Raw genomic sequence first — 14,431 nt, forward strand, 5'->3', positions numbered from 1 at the left:
TTCCGTTTACATGAAATTGTCCTTATGACTATTTTTCTCGCCTAAGCCCACTTGGTCTAGTGGCACAGAGGTGTTTGGGTGAGGTGGGGTTTAGGGGGAAGTTACGGGTTTGATCCCATGTTGTATAAAATAAAATAAAAAATTATGACTATTTTTCTCAAGAAATATGATGAGAATAATTAAATGCAACTCATTAAAAGGCTGGCTAACTTATATTTTCTATGTTCAATGAACTCACAGTGGTGGAAAAGCTAATTCTATTTCTAAGACACCTCAAACTGACAGTTAGAAGAAGAAAATAATAATAATAATAATAATAATAATAATAATAATAAGTCATTCGCTCACCTGTAGCCAGGAGAGCTTGGTCTAGTGGCACAGAGGTGTTTGGGTGAGGTGGGGTTTAGGGGGAAGTTACGGGTTTGATCCCGTGTTGTATAAAATAAAATAAAAAATTATGACTATTTTTCTCAAGAAATATGATGAGAATAATTAAATGCAACTCATTAACAGGCTGGCTAACTTATATTTTCTATGTTCAATGAACTCACAGTGGTGGCAAAGCTAATTCTATTTCTAAGACACCTCAAACTGACAGTTAGAAGAAGAAAATAATAATAATAATAATAATAAGTCATTCGCTCACCTGTAGCCAGGAGAAATTCAAGAGGATGAAAAGCTATGGACCGAATATGTCCTTCATGGAACTTAAAATCATGCAATGGCTTTCCAGCTGTTAAATCCCACACCTAAGCCGTAGCAGCAAGATTTTAGAGAATATAAGTATCGGCAATAACTCTCACTACAATTGGTACAGCTCATGATCAATTATTACCTTCACCACATTATCAAACCCACCAGAAACTACCCATCGACCATCAGGGGTGAATTTAATAGTGCTGATGCCTTGAGTATGACCTTTGTAAGTGTGAATGCATCCTTTCTTTCTAATGTCCCATATCTTCAGATTAGTATCCATGGAACCAGATGCAAAGAACTCACCAAATGGATGAAATTCAACGGCAGTGCAATTGGATCTGTGTCCAGAAAGCGTGCGAACCACTACACTTCAATGACAATAACAGATATGTTAAAAAGTCCACTAACAAATTACTTATATACTCCTACTATGATACAAGGCTTCTAGCCTATAAGTTCAACCTGCAAAAATAATTTGAACTGAGAATTCGACTAAATCAAAGCCCATTTAGTAGGTGACGTGAACAATGCAAGTCTTATATCAAATACAACCCCAAATCATCGAAATTATCCAAGTCTTATAATGTAGCAATTAAACAGCTTACTCTTTGCTTCTTGTAAATCCCATTGTTTTATTACACCGCTAGAAGCTCCGGCAAGGACTAACACTTCGGCCGAATCAAAAGCAACAGACTCGACTGGACTTGTATGACCACAAAGGCTCTGTCGAAATGGGAAGAAGCACAAAAAATGAGTTCATTCAATCCCCAGTACTCATAGACTTCAAGTAACACCGAAAGGTACTAAGGATACATTTATTTAAAATAAAGTGAAAAAAGGAGAGCTCTTTCAAGTTTATCGTTTTTTGTTTTTTTTTTTTGAAAGCTTCAAGTTTATAGTTTGAATTTATTTAGCTAGGAAAATTTCAAGTAACACCGAAAGGTACTAAGGATACATTTATTTAAAATAAAGTGAAAAAAGGATAGCTCTTTCAAGTTTATCGTTTTTTGTTTTTGTTTTTTTGAAAGCTTCAAGTTTATAGTTTGAATTTATTTAGCTAGGAAAAGAGGAGAAATTTTGAGAGAAAAAATAGAAAATACATTTCGGCCAAGTTCTATAACTATAATCACAAAAATCTATACTTAATTTTCAGAAAGAACTCTATTCAACAACGTATGGCATATGCCCACAAAATTGACTTTGCATTGAAACTGGCAGTTCCCAAGTGTACCCATGTATAGAAACCATCGGCAATAATATCTGTTACATGTAATATGGCTGATCCTCTAAATTAGGGAACTCAAATAACAAAATGGAGAGAGAGAAGTTGACCAACACATAACTAACGACATATTAACTGAAAACGCAAAAAAATCTCAGGCAACAAATAATAACAACAAAAACGCAAAATATAAAACGACATAACATTTAATTTAACAAACCTTTAACGACGTTGGTTTGCCAATTTCCCAAACATTGACTTTGTGATCATCCCCGCCGGTAACAAAAAGTCGGCACCCTTTTTTCCCGATATTTAGGCAATTGACGTCGCCTGAATGAGCCAAAAATTCCTCTATTTTCCAATAAGGGTCAAGAAAAATAACAATTATCAAACAAAACGACATAAATACAATAACCCAAATTCAACAACAAGAAGTTAGTTAATAAACTCGCTCTGATGCTATTTTAGTCCACTAGTTTCCATCCAAAACCGAGGAATATCTTAATCTAACTGCCCAAATCAATATAGAATGAGATTTCCTCGTCCTTATAATTAATGCTGAAAAGATTTTTGATAAAATAACCTTGTCATCATCTTAAGCGAGAAAATTACGCCAACCAAAGTGAGTAAAAACTAAAGTCTTGAACTTTCTTCGTTTTGCAGCAAATATTTCACAGTAAACCAAACAGGACATACGATTTCCCAACTTTCGAAAACAGATAATCAGAGAAAAACCAAGAACTCTGCTTCCTTAGAATCGGATAAGATATTAGAGCATAACTTAATTTCAGCTAAGAACACTTCAAGAAAAATCCCAAAAATAAAAAAAGGATACGCAGCTTATATCCACGCTTCGCCATTTCACAACGGTGAACGGAGCTAGCTGAAACTCGGAGAACGATATCTTCCGGCGACGGAAGAAAAAAAAAACTTTCGCTTCGACAAGAACTCTGCTTCCTTCAATAATAACTAAGAGAAGATTCAATGAACTCAGCGCTTTCTTCTTCTTCTTCTTCTTTTTCTTTAATTTTCTCCAGATCGGTCCGGAAATTTTCCGAGAAAGTTAGGGATTAGATTCCGGGAAAATTTTCCAGTACTGGAAGGAATTCGGAAAGAAAGGGAATAGGAGAAAGATATGAGACAAGAAACAGAATGGAAATCAGATTTCAGACCAAGCAAGAAAGGACGAGCCAAGAGCCAAGTTCTTTCTTTCGTCAGCTTCTGTTATTTGACCAAAATGCCCTTCGCTTTTCTCACTTACAGACAGCGGAAATTGCTACAAAACCAGTGGTCGGTTATTGCTTGTATACTGGTGGCATATATTTTAAGGAATTTCACAACCCGAATTTTATTTTATTTTATTTTATTTTTGCTTATATTCATTATTTTTTGTGTATTATATACCGTACAGCACGTTGAGTAAGGTTATTTAATTGTATATAATTAATAAAAGAAAGTGTGCGAAGAAGAAAAATAAATTGGGAAAGCGACTTCTATCAAACAATAGCATATGGGAAGCTTTTCCTAAATTGACAACTAGACTTGTTCCTTTTACGAACAGTTTTTTTTTTTTCTTCTTTCTTTAAGAGGTGGTAAAACACGTCTTGATTTGATTACGACGTGTCACTTGCAAATTATTTAGGATTTTTCTTGTTTAAGATTTGTTGGCGTCATGTTTTGGTATGTTAATTGAAATTTGCGTTTGGTTTAAGGGAGATGTGTTGTTTTCTCAAAAAACTTCCATTATTTTTCTATTCAAAAGAAAGTTAAACTTCATTAAAGTAAAACTTTTACAAATGTGTGGATTATGTTTGGGGAAAGGATAAAAATTTAGTTCAATTTTTTCCCTTGCCTTGTGCTTGTGAACCGAAAGATACCCACGGCCAATAAGTAAAAATTAAGCGCATAATTGCATTTACAGGAATTGGTGTGTTGTTGGAATAGAACTTCAAGTCAAATCAAACAAAAGTTGCATGTGCCGAATTCAATAATTTTGATTTCGAAACATTAAAATTTACTCATGTAGTTACAACTAAATTGGGCCCATCGGAGAAAATAATGTTTATGGTTTAAACGTCACATGGAAGGAAACAACCGCAGTACTGCTACCATTTGACCTTAAGAGAGGCACTCTCAAACTTGTTGCAAATCGCACTTATTCAAATGGCATTGTTTACTTGATATATATATATATATATATATAAATAACCGTCATAAAGTTAGGGTATAGCGTACTTAAAACAAAGTATAAGTGTTGTGTGGGAAAATATAATGGACACCTGGACTAACGGCACCACGACACGTGGCTATACTTGCTTTCCACCGAGCACTCAACCCTCGACGCTTCGTTTCCCTCAAGATCAGCTGTAGAGCCCGAAGATGAAGTCCATGATTAGGGCGACGACCCCATGAGGCGTCGATGGTTGACTCCGCCTGGGTTGACACGACAAGATCCCTCGACTGCAGAAAAGATCGCTAGAGAGGGCGAGAAAGGTTAAACAGCGCTGACGACGAGGGGAACGTCCCTTTAAGACACGACGGGTTACATGCAAAAGTAAGAGAAGTCTGACAGCATTAATTGCAAGTTTACAAACCGCCCCCCCAGGAGACAGAAAAGCATTACGGAGAGTCACAGAGCCGTAATAGAAGACTAATTGGTTGAGTGAACATTACTAATTAGTGGGCTATGTCTGGGCCTAGATAGGGAGAGCACTTGAGTGTTCCTACCTACAAAAGAAACCCACCCAGTGAAGGAAGCCCGAGTATAAAAGAAGAAGGACCCCCAATAGGGAAAGGGTCCAGAGATCCCAGAGAAGAAAGAACAAGAGAGAGAGATAGCATTTATTGTAAATTATAATCTCCACAAAAGAAATACAATATACACAGTGGATGTAGCTCTAATTTTATAGAGTGAACCACTATAAAATTCTTCTCGTTCATTTACATACAGTTTATTCAAACACAAAAATACTTAAATCAAACTAGAATCCACACTTTCAATAAACCCACAAGCCGATAAACCAAAGAGTAACCCCAAAGTAATCCGGCGGGTTTATTGTTGACGAAATCCAACCGTCAACAATAAGCATTCTCACATAACATATAGATCCCTCATAAATAGATCGTTTTATGTCCTGTATCCCATTTAATGTGATGAGATTGACTTGAATTTAATATCTTACCGAATAGAACTAATAAATCACCAAATAAATCGTGGTACTCAAGTGTGAAAGTTTTTCCCTCTTGTTCAGCTATATGGTCCCGTGATTTGAAAGATATTTGGTTGGAGGATTCAAACTATGATTTGAATTATGGTTTATGATTCATTACAGTACTTTTTCTCACAAAAAATACACGTAAATCGAAAATGATTCTAATTACATGATTCTAATCCATGAACCAAACGTCTCCTAAGTTTCGCTCATCAATTTGAAGATTGGCTTGTGGGTCGCGGATTTTAATTAAATAGCCTAATTAATCAAAGTGGAATTATACAAGTCAATTTCATGATTAGTATGTGGATCGTACATTAAACAGGGTTTAAACCTAGTTCTTGGTTGATCCAAACTTTCTAGTCCAATGTAGGATGTGGCAAGGTTCTAGATGTTTTTTTTTTTTTTTTCCCTTTCCTTTTCCATTTTCTTTCCCCACAAAAACGTGTAGCTTAAAATCACAACAAAAATATTCGTTAGAATTTGGTAACATACTTACGTTAAGCTTTTCCAAATGGGAGATAGGAAAAAATAGCTGAAAAAATATTAGAGAAAGTGGGAAACACCATAGATTTTGGCATTTTGATTTTTTTTTTATTTTACATCAATGTTAGGTTAGTTATTTTATCTAAATCAATTTGTTTAATAAGAAACGAAAGGGGAAAATTCACGTATCACCTACCAAATATTTGTATATTACAAAAAAAGACTTTCTTACTCAAGTCGGTACCCTAATTTTACCAGACATGTGAATCAAGATAATCTGCAACAACGCGGTTTGACTGTTTTGAGGCTTCCATCCAAATAGCAACTAGAAAAGCATAATCCTAATTTCCAAAAATACCCAGATTGATTTAAACATGATTTAAAGATAACCCTTAGTCTAATTCAGAAAAAAAATACTAGTTTTGCCAAATATTTGGAGATTTTTGTCTATATTCACCATTTTAGTACGAGAATATGTCCTTTTCTATGTGCCAAACGAAACAAGGATTAAGCCAAACTTTGGTCAGGCACGTTCGGTATTTAGATTAAATGAACAATACTGATGGGCGTATTTGAAACTTGTTTTAAAATAATTTTATTTTTTATATGAAATTAAAAATGAAAACGTTTTCAATCTCAAACAGAAATTATTTTTAAAAATGTATTTTGGTAGTTTTATCAAGAAATTATTTTTAATGTAAAAAAAACTTATTAATGTCTCTCTCTCTCTCTCTCTCTGCTCGAGAGAGGAGAAAACAAAAACAAAAAATGAAAAACGAAACGATTAAAAGTCATTTTCATTTCTCTCTCATTTTACACTAAACTAAAAAATCGTTTTCATTTTCGTTTTTTGTCTTTATTGCACCAAACATCGTTTTAAAAACGTTTCCATTTTTCTTTCTCAAAAAACGTGAAAAATAAAAACGGGATCAATTTTAAACACGACTAATGAGTTTGTTTTACAACCTGAAAAATATTGGAGAGAGAGAGAAATGATAGTAATTTAATAATTTTATATAATTATATAGTGAGAAGATGAGAAATAATTTTATATTATTGGAAAGGCAATGGAATGGCTTCATTCTCCGAGGATTTCACGTGTGAGATATACAAGCTGCTCTTGTCCTGACTTTAGACCTTGGTTTTGGACTCATATAAATCAACATTTTAATCAACTACCGAAAACAAAGAGGAAAAAAAATAAAAATAAAAGAAGTATTTGACTGCCAGGAAATCATCCGACATACCACACCAACATCATGGGAAACCAATCATTTCTGTCCCTAGCTTTCTTTGCTCTTTTTTGCCAAAACCCCATCTACCAGATCTCCACTCCCATAATCACTCATCCAAGCATTAAAAAAATCCGCATATTTAAATCGAAATTTTTTTGATAAAATATGAAAAATACCAGACGAATAAAATTACAGTTTTTGACTGTCAAATCTTTATTTAATTGTTTTAAATCACTGTAATATTTTTAATTTTGTAGAATTTTGAGGTGATCCGACAGTTAAAAATTATTTGCTGACATCTTGTTCTCGTCAATTGAAGACACGTTTTTGGGGATTCATGTCCAAAAGACCCGTTAGAACTGTGGGGTATAGAGAATAGGGGGAAATAGTGGAAAATAAGTCAATATGAAAAGCTTAAAAAAATATATAAGTCAATTTTTAGTTATAAAAATTAATATGCCATAATTTGTCAAGTTATAGTTCATAACCAGATAAGTTATGGACAAACTTGTCAAGTTATGGTTCATAACCAGACAAGTTATGGATAATTATAGACAATAACTTGTCAAGTTATGATTCATAACCAGACAAGTTATTGACGAAAACAGTAATTTAACCTATTTATTAATTTATGTAAACTATTAACCTATTAATTTTAATTCATCTTAAATCTTGACCTATTTCTCTCTTTCTCCCTAGAGAATAATCCAAAAGCCCAAGGATGTACGTTTAGAAATGATACAGAATGTTCAGGAATCCTAGGCAGGAAAACAGGATATATATATATATAATAAAGTTTAAATCATGCATTTATATCTTTGTTTGCTCAACATAATCAATAATAATCATTTGTCACACATTATATTGTTCCATATCAAAATATTTAACGAGGGCAAGTCATTGTAGCCACACTCAGAAAGTATATATATATATATATATATCCGTAGTAAGGCTCACGCAGAATTAAAATGTCACATTCTTTTGTTTACAACAGAGATAATTACTTTGGCTAATGATATCCACAAAGAATGATGAGTTTAAAAACAATATATTAGCAAGTTCTTGAAAAGAACAAATACTCAATCGGCCACATTATGTTATCAGAGGATATCGATCCTGTCAAAATCAAATATTGAAATCTGCCATTATCTAGAGCTGACACATCAGTCCCATAGTTGCCTAATTAGAATTAATCCTTGACTAACTGCTTGGGGCCTCTTCTTCTAAGTCATTTGTAATAGTTCCTGGACTATTTCAGAAATTGGAGGCCTAAATTCTGGCTCCCTCTGAAAGAAAGAGTGGATACAAGGTTAACTTCTCACACAAAGATAAGTACACAGATAATCCAAAATAAAAAAAAAAAACCATGTTCTCAGTTGGACAAGTCTACTTTATAAATTTAAGGCACATTTTGGAGTGTTTTCAAAATGATTTTATTTTAAATATGAAATAAAAAAAGTTTTTTTTTTTTTTTTTTTTCCCATTTCCTGCACAAAATATGTAAATGGTTTTAAAAAAACGATTTCCATTAAAAATAACGCAATCGAAAGCTGTTCCTATGTCATTTCCTACAGATACAACTCCGGAAACGTGAGAAAACATTTTCAAAACGTTACGACTGTTTGGTACCTGGTTTGAATTAGAATTCAAATTTGTAAAATTTTGGTGAGAGAACATTGTCGCAAAACTTTTTGAATTTGAATTTTTGAGAGAATATACTGTAACAGAATTTTGAACCGGGGTTCAAACCCCTCTATACCAAACAAGCCCTACTAAACGGGCTCCGAGTCCGACTTTTTTTTTTGGTTGGGTGGGAAGCATACCTGTAAGCATGAGGAAATAATATCAGCCAAGCGTGACAAAGACTTCATAGAATAAGCTCCATATAAAGAGGGATCAACCATCCTTGATAATGCATCAATATCATGAAGCTTAGGGACAGCCCATCTAACTAGAAACTGCTCTCCGCGAGGCCTTGACCTGCGATTGTTTTTTTTTTTTTCAAACCATGAGAAGACATTCTTAGTTGAACCCAAGGAGGTAAATAGTGTCAGTTGCCAATATGTAACAACAAAGAAAGTGGCCAAAAAAAAGAAAAAAAAAAAAAACACAATCACGTCATTGTTCCTTATAGAACAGCTACCTGTCATAGGGTTTCCGCCTGGTGAGGAGTTCTAACAACACAACTCCGAAGCTATAGACATCACTCTGGTAAGTATAACTCCCAGACTCGAATTCCGGAGCACCATAACCATGCACACTGAGACCTGCAGATATCTGCTATTGAAAGCAACAGAGAGGTTCAATCTATCAGTATCAACTGCAACTATAATTTAACCTTTCAGCTCAAATTTGTCAGAATTTTGAGATCTGTAATTTTCTAAGTTCTAACTTTTCACGTCTGTTTAGAGTATAATCTAGCGATTCTGCCACACAAAGAGGAAAAAGAAGTCCATCTTTTCCCATAAGCATATTATATCTTCTCCATTACTCTCTAAATTTCCTTCATAAAATTGATGCACCAGATCACAAGTCAGATTTAAAGTTGAGTTCCCAAAAATAATCTTCTCTCCACTTGGCCACACACACGGAGAAAAAGAACTACCTGACTCACAGAGGTAGATGCCAACAATGGAGACAAACCGCAGTCTGATACATGTACTTCAAGCTTGTCATCAAGGAGAAGATTGGAAGACCTGAAATTCCTATGTATAACTGGTGGCCGGCAGACCTCGTGCAAATACCTTTGCCACATTAAAAAAAATCCAGTCATTTATGAACTTTCTAGAAGCATATCTCCTTGGACAAGTGAACACGTATACCTCAGGAAATTTAGTTGGTTCTAGGTAATTCCTAGCCGCTAATAAAAAGCACAGCGGGCACAACCCAAGAAACATCCATGAATGTCTAGTTTAATAGTGTTAATGAATTTCACAATATATAGTAAATTTCTGTCAATGTTTTGTGCGTACTCTAGGGCTCTTGCAGCTCCAATTGCGACCTGGATCCGCCTATTCCATGAAAGCTTCTGATGGATTTCAGCATCCACGTGCAGTGCATCATAAAGAGTCCCATTTCTGCAGTACTCATACACAAGCAAGCGTTGGCCATGGTCCGCACAATAACCAACAAGCTCCACGATATTGGCATGTCGTAGTTTGGAGATATTAGAAACCAGTTCGAGAAATTCCTCCTCTGTCTGCTTCCTAGCAACTGTGTTGTCCAGTTTCTTGACTGCCAGAAGCTAAAAAATGAATCAGGGAGAAGATGGTTAGACACCCAAGTTCGCAATCTTGTATCAAAAAGCATAATATAAATACAGAATCCAGGAGAAAGAGAATATCATTAAGGTACATGATATAAAAACCATAATTCTAAAGAACTTCTTAAGAGAAACCTGGAAAATGGTTCAAATCAAGGTTCTTATGGCCAAATAAAAAAGTCTAATAAATATCACAAGTTTAACTGTAACACAGCAACAACCCCAACAAACTAACAAGAAATAGCCAAGCTTGGCAAACTACATAGTTAATGGGCCAGATGGTAGCTTACAGAAACTAGTCTGTAACATATCAAGAAAGTCATACCTCTCCATAAGGAAGCTCAGCTCTAAAAACGCTACCAAGCATTCCTTCTCCAAGGAAATTTTCTTGGGAGAAACTACTTGTGTACTGCTGAAGTGATGCAACGGTAAACATTCTCACAGAATTCAAGTTACGACTCTTCATAGGCCGTCCGGCAGTACTGACAATGGTAGGTACAACTGAGTTTTCTATGTCACTGTCTGTTGAGAAAGGTGGAGGAGGAGGCGGCGGCGGCAAAACATCATCATCTGTGTCTGTCATGTCGATCTCATTATCCCTCATATACATTGAACTTTGAGTATTTCTTCGCACATCCATGACCCGTTCTTGCTTCAGTTTTGGCACAAAACCCATTCTTTGGTTGTCCACTCCACTTCTTTCTGGTGGTCTAACAACAGCCTCTTTTGCAACTTCTGAACAAGTTAAAATACAGCAGTTTTCAATAAAGGACTTTTATTTTATTGTATTTTTATTTTATTTAGAAGAGAGATTCAACGGCAAAGCATTACCCGTATCTGTTTGATTACTTCGCGGAAATGAAGATTCATCATGTTTAGGCTTCTCGGTCGAACCCTTATAAGTATCGAAATAATGTTCCTTAGCAATTTTGTCCCTTCGTTTCGCTTTGAACCATCTTGAGAATAGAAGGCACAATATTAATGTGGCAACTATTGAGACCCCTGTAATGGCAATCCAAACTATTGCCTTAGCATTCAAAAATCTCCTAGGTTCCCCAGACTTCACGATTATAGGAGAAGAAGAAGGTCCATTCACACGATGCCACAGTGGTTCTTCTGGAGAAGATGGAGCCCGGGCTGGAGATGCAGAGGGTGCTGCCTGAGGTGTTGGAATAATCGTAGTATTGAACGGATTTCCGTCTTTTCTGCAAAGCACAAGCCACAAGAGTAAGTGGAAAAAGAACCGATCAGATTTTCTAATACACACGCACATGTAAAGAAAAAAATAATAATAATGGAGCATTGTGTTTTCTTTGTGAAACATAGGATCATTCCATAGACTTGATATCCATTTAAAAAGCTGCTTTTCACAACGCATAGTCTAAATCGATAAAGAAGAAATAAAAGTCTCTCCGTGCCCAAATACAAGGTTTCCATGCTTCTCTTTGTTATTGAGACATACAGGTATAAACTCCTTAAATTCAACAATGACACGTAAAATTCCTCAACATAATTTGTAACAGGGGCCAACGATCTCAGTGTGCTGGTATCAAAGGTTTCAAGGATCTAAAACTCTATAAACCTTGACAAGACCTTTTTTTTTTAATCTTAAAGAGAAAAATCTGCTTTATAAAATCTCCAAAGAGAAAGGTTCTAAAACTTGCACAAATGTTGCGAAAACAAAAAATCTGGTTTCACCTGAAATTTGGAATTGTCTGCAACTTGGGAGGAATGGGTCCAGAGAAGAGATTGTTTTCAATGTTCCTGTTGTAGAAAAAAGCGCGGAAAAAATTATATGACATTATGACTTGCTGAATGCTGGACTACTTTCTAACCAGTTTCAAAAATGATAATAGTAACATAATGGTTAATCTTAGAAGATAAAAATATCTCAAGTTAACAGGTGTTTGTCGTAAAGGATGAACAGAGAATACAGATCCTGTAGCGGTAGATCCCGTAAGACATCCAGAAAACCAACAAGCCGGTTGTTCTGCAAGTGCCTGTATTCCATAAGCAATATTCAATCAACAGAAAATTACGCATATATGCCATTTCTAGAAAGGATTTTTCGGAGACTAACTCACAATGTTGACAAAGCAAACATATTTCCCATCGAAGAAGGAAGTTGACCGCTTAAGTTGTTTCCTGACAGATCTCTATAACACAGCACATTATTCATCACATTCAAAACATTAAAGAGTCTAGAGGGGGTAAAAAAAAAAAGGGGAACAACAAGAACAAAGCAAAAGCTATCTCAACTGAAAGGTGACAACTTACAAACGTGTCAAGACGGTAAGCTGCTGAAAGGCATCCGGTATAGCTCCAACGAGATGATTATTATCTAACGACCTAAGTGAATATAAGCCCAACTTTTTAACAAAAAAAGGATAGCAACAAGATCTAGCAAAATTTAACAGTATGTCATTAACTTACAATTCCAACAACTGACTTAAAACGGGTAAGGCATCTGGAATGCTTCCTGTTAACTGATTACCTGAAAGAGAACTAGAACAGAAAGAAAAGCACAACTTGGCTTAGTTAGTACATCTACATCTACACATGTTTTAACAGCACAAATTATTAACAAAAATACGATAGGAATTCGAGCTTAAAACGTACAAATTCCTGAGAGTTGGGGGCAAAGCAGATGGAACACTCCCTCCTATATGATTGTTGCTGAAATCACTACACCATAGCATTGCACAAAGCTTATAAATATTAGTTATAAAACTAGTCCCTCCTAATTCAATCACTAATCAAACATTTTAAACTATTCGGTTACTCAAGAATCATAAAGTCCAATTCATCCCCTCGAAATCAAACATTGGAATACTACGTGTTACAAACATTTCACAAGTGATTCTACAACATACAATAATATAAGCACAATAAAATATAAATGAGCCTCTCACATTTGTATTACTGATCCAAGGAATTGCAAGCCATCACCCAATTCTCCACCCAAATTTGCACCGCTGAGTTTTCTGCAAAACCAAATTACCACAAGAGAATTCATCATGAAAGATAAAAAAATATTTATCATTCTAAAACAGAAAATCCATATAAACTTACATTGCTGTAATGTTTGAGAAGACACATTCGACTCCTTCCCAGAATTCCCCACATGGGTCTCCCCCAACAAGAAGCCACCCTCGAAGGGGTGGGTATCCCAGAGCAACGTACAAATTATTCATCGCCATAACTAGAAAAAAATTTAAAAAAAATGAAGTAAAATAAAAATTCGAACTTTAATTAAAATTCTTAACCTTAATTAAAACGCTTAGTAAAGGAAGCAACTTTCTCTGAGTCTTTCCCAGGAACCAAACAGAGTAGAACAAAACAGCACTCTCGTATGAAAAATAGGAACTTTTAACTTTACCATCAAGTTGGTCAGTTATTCCGCTACAAAATGGCAAAGTGAAAATCAACACCAACCCAGTAAAAAATTTGTCCCACTTCAAATAACCCATTTTTGCTTTGCCTCAGTAGAGTTTGATTCCAGAATAGAAACCAACCATCAACCACAGAAGCCCCGGTGAAGGCAAAAGAAAAAAAAAAAAACAAAACAAAACAAAACAAAAAAAAACAAAAAGAAAGAAAAAGAACCCTTTAAACCCTTTAAGGTTTTGAGCTCAGAAAACAGGAAATGGAGTTTAAAAAAAAAAAGGTTGAAACGGATTTCACTTGAAAAAAACTAGCTGACAAAAATATTTTAGTCTGGGACCGAGATTCCTGACACAGAAAATGGCAAAGAAAATCCAGGACTTGATGAAGTGGGGGTGGTCCTCAGACTAGTGTACTGAATAGTGAAGAGAACTTTGTGTTGAGGAGAAAACTGAAAAGAACTTGGGACAATCACAGGGGCTTTTTTTTTTTTCCCTTTTCTTTTTCTTTTTTGAGCGCTTCTCGATGAGAGTGAGACTAATAACCGACTTTGCATGAAGAATTATGTCCATTGTCTATGACGTTTGAAATTTTGAAAACCGTGAGTTTCTTTTTCCTCTTTTTTTTTTTGAAAGTTAAATAAAATGGTATATCTATGACTAATGACTATACTAGTCTATGAGATTAACAATGCAATGAAGTGGAAATAACCTTTTAACAATGCAATGAAGTGGAAATAACCTTGTACTTCCCTAGGATGGAAATTTTACCCGCGAATAAAACGGACATAAGAGATATCATATAGGATGGACTAGGAGCGGTAATACGGGTCACGACATGACAACACGAATTAAAATTGACACAAAAATTACAGGTTAAAGTTGAGAAAAATGGGGTGCAGGTCAGAATCGGGTCGACTCGAATTTGACAC

The 14,431-nt window shown here is 35.1% G+C and overlaps 2 protein-coding genes across 3 annotated transcripts; both read right to left on the minus strand.

Annotated features, from left to right (window-relative positions):
* Window positions 1-646: 646 nt before the first annotated feature.
* Window positions 647-3,078, minus strand: LOC21384585 (katanin p80 WD40 repeat-containing subunit B1 homolog; the record flags this gene model as incomplete). Its single annotated transcript, XM_024174240.1, has 5 exons — window positions 2,757-3,078; window positions 2,142-2,272; window positions 1,305-1,422; window positions 836-1,062; window positions 647-749 (listed from the first exon to the last, which is right to left on the minus strand). Coding segments are annotated over exons 1-5 (604 nt in total), but the record flags the coding sequence as incomplete, so codon positions are not given.
* Window positions 3,079-7,680: 4,602 nt separating this feature from the next.
* Window positions 7,681-13,986, minus strand: LOC21384586 (protein STRUBBELIG-RECEPTOR FAMILY 3). Of its 2 annotated transcripts, none has more exons than XM_024174239.1 (16): window positions 13,496-13,986; window positions 13,189-13,318; window positions 13,029-13,100; window positions 12,736-12,801; window positions 12,550-12,621; window positions 12,394-12,465; window positions 12,201-12,272; window positions 12,051-12,116; window positions 11,815-11,880; window positions 10,948-11,321; window positions 10,442-10,851; window positions 9,827-10,098; window positions 9,469-9,598; window positions 8,998-9,134; window positions 8,678-8,834; window positions 7,681-8,140 (listed from the first exon to the last, which is right to left on the minus strand). In XM_024174239.1, exons 1-16 carry the CDS (start codon window positions 13,584-13,586, stop codon window positions 8,078-8,080), a joined length of 2,250 nt encoding a protein of 749 aa, XP_024030007.1. In that variant the 5' UTR covers window positions 13,587-13,986; the 3' UTR covers window positions 7,681-8,077. The 2 variants fall into 2 exon arrangements, with proteins under 2 accessions (XP_024030007.1, XP_024030006.1); XM_024174238.1 differs by having other exon boundaries at window positions 9,460-9,598.
* Window positions 13,987-14,431: the final 445 nt, after the last annotated feature.

The sequence above is a fragment of the Morus notabilis genome, unplaced genomic scaffold (genome assembly GCF_000414095.1).
Source record: "Morus notabilis unplaced genomic scaffold, ASM41409v2 Scaffold5168, whole genome shotgun sequence".
Classification (NCBI taxonomy): domain Eukaryota; kingdom Viridiplantae; phylum Streptophyta; class Magnoliopsida; order Rosales; family Moraceae; genus Morus; species Morus notabilis.

What these genes read in the sequence shown, in the direction of transcription:
- LOC21384586 (XM_024174238.1), bottom strand. Translation starts at nt 13,586, where the DNA reads ATGGGTTATTTGAAGTGGGACAAATTTTTTACTGGGTTGGTGTTGATT. An exon ending in AATAACTGACCAACTTGATG is followed by an intron (nt 13,319 to 13,495) that starts GTAAAGTTAAAA and finishes ATTTTTTTCTAG; the next exon opens with TTATGGCGATGAATAATTTG. An exon ending in CTTACCGTCTTGACACGTTT is followed by an intron (nt 12,273 to 12,393) that starts GTAAGTTGTCAC and finishes GCTGTGTTATAG; the next exon opens with AGATCTGTCAGGAAACAACT.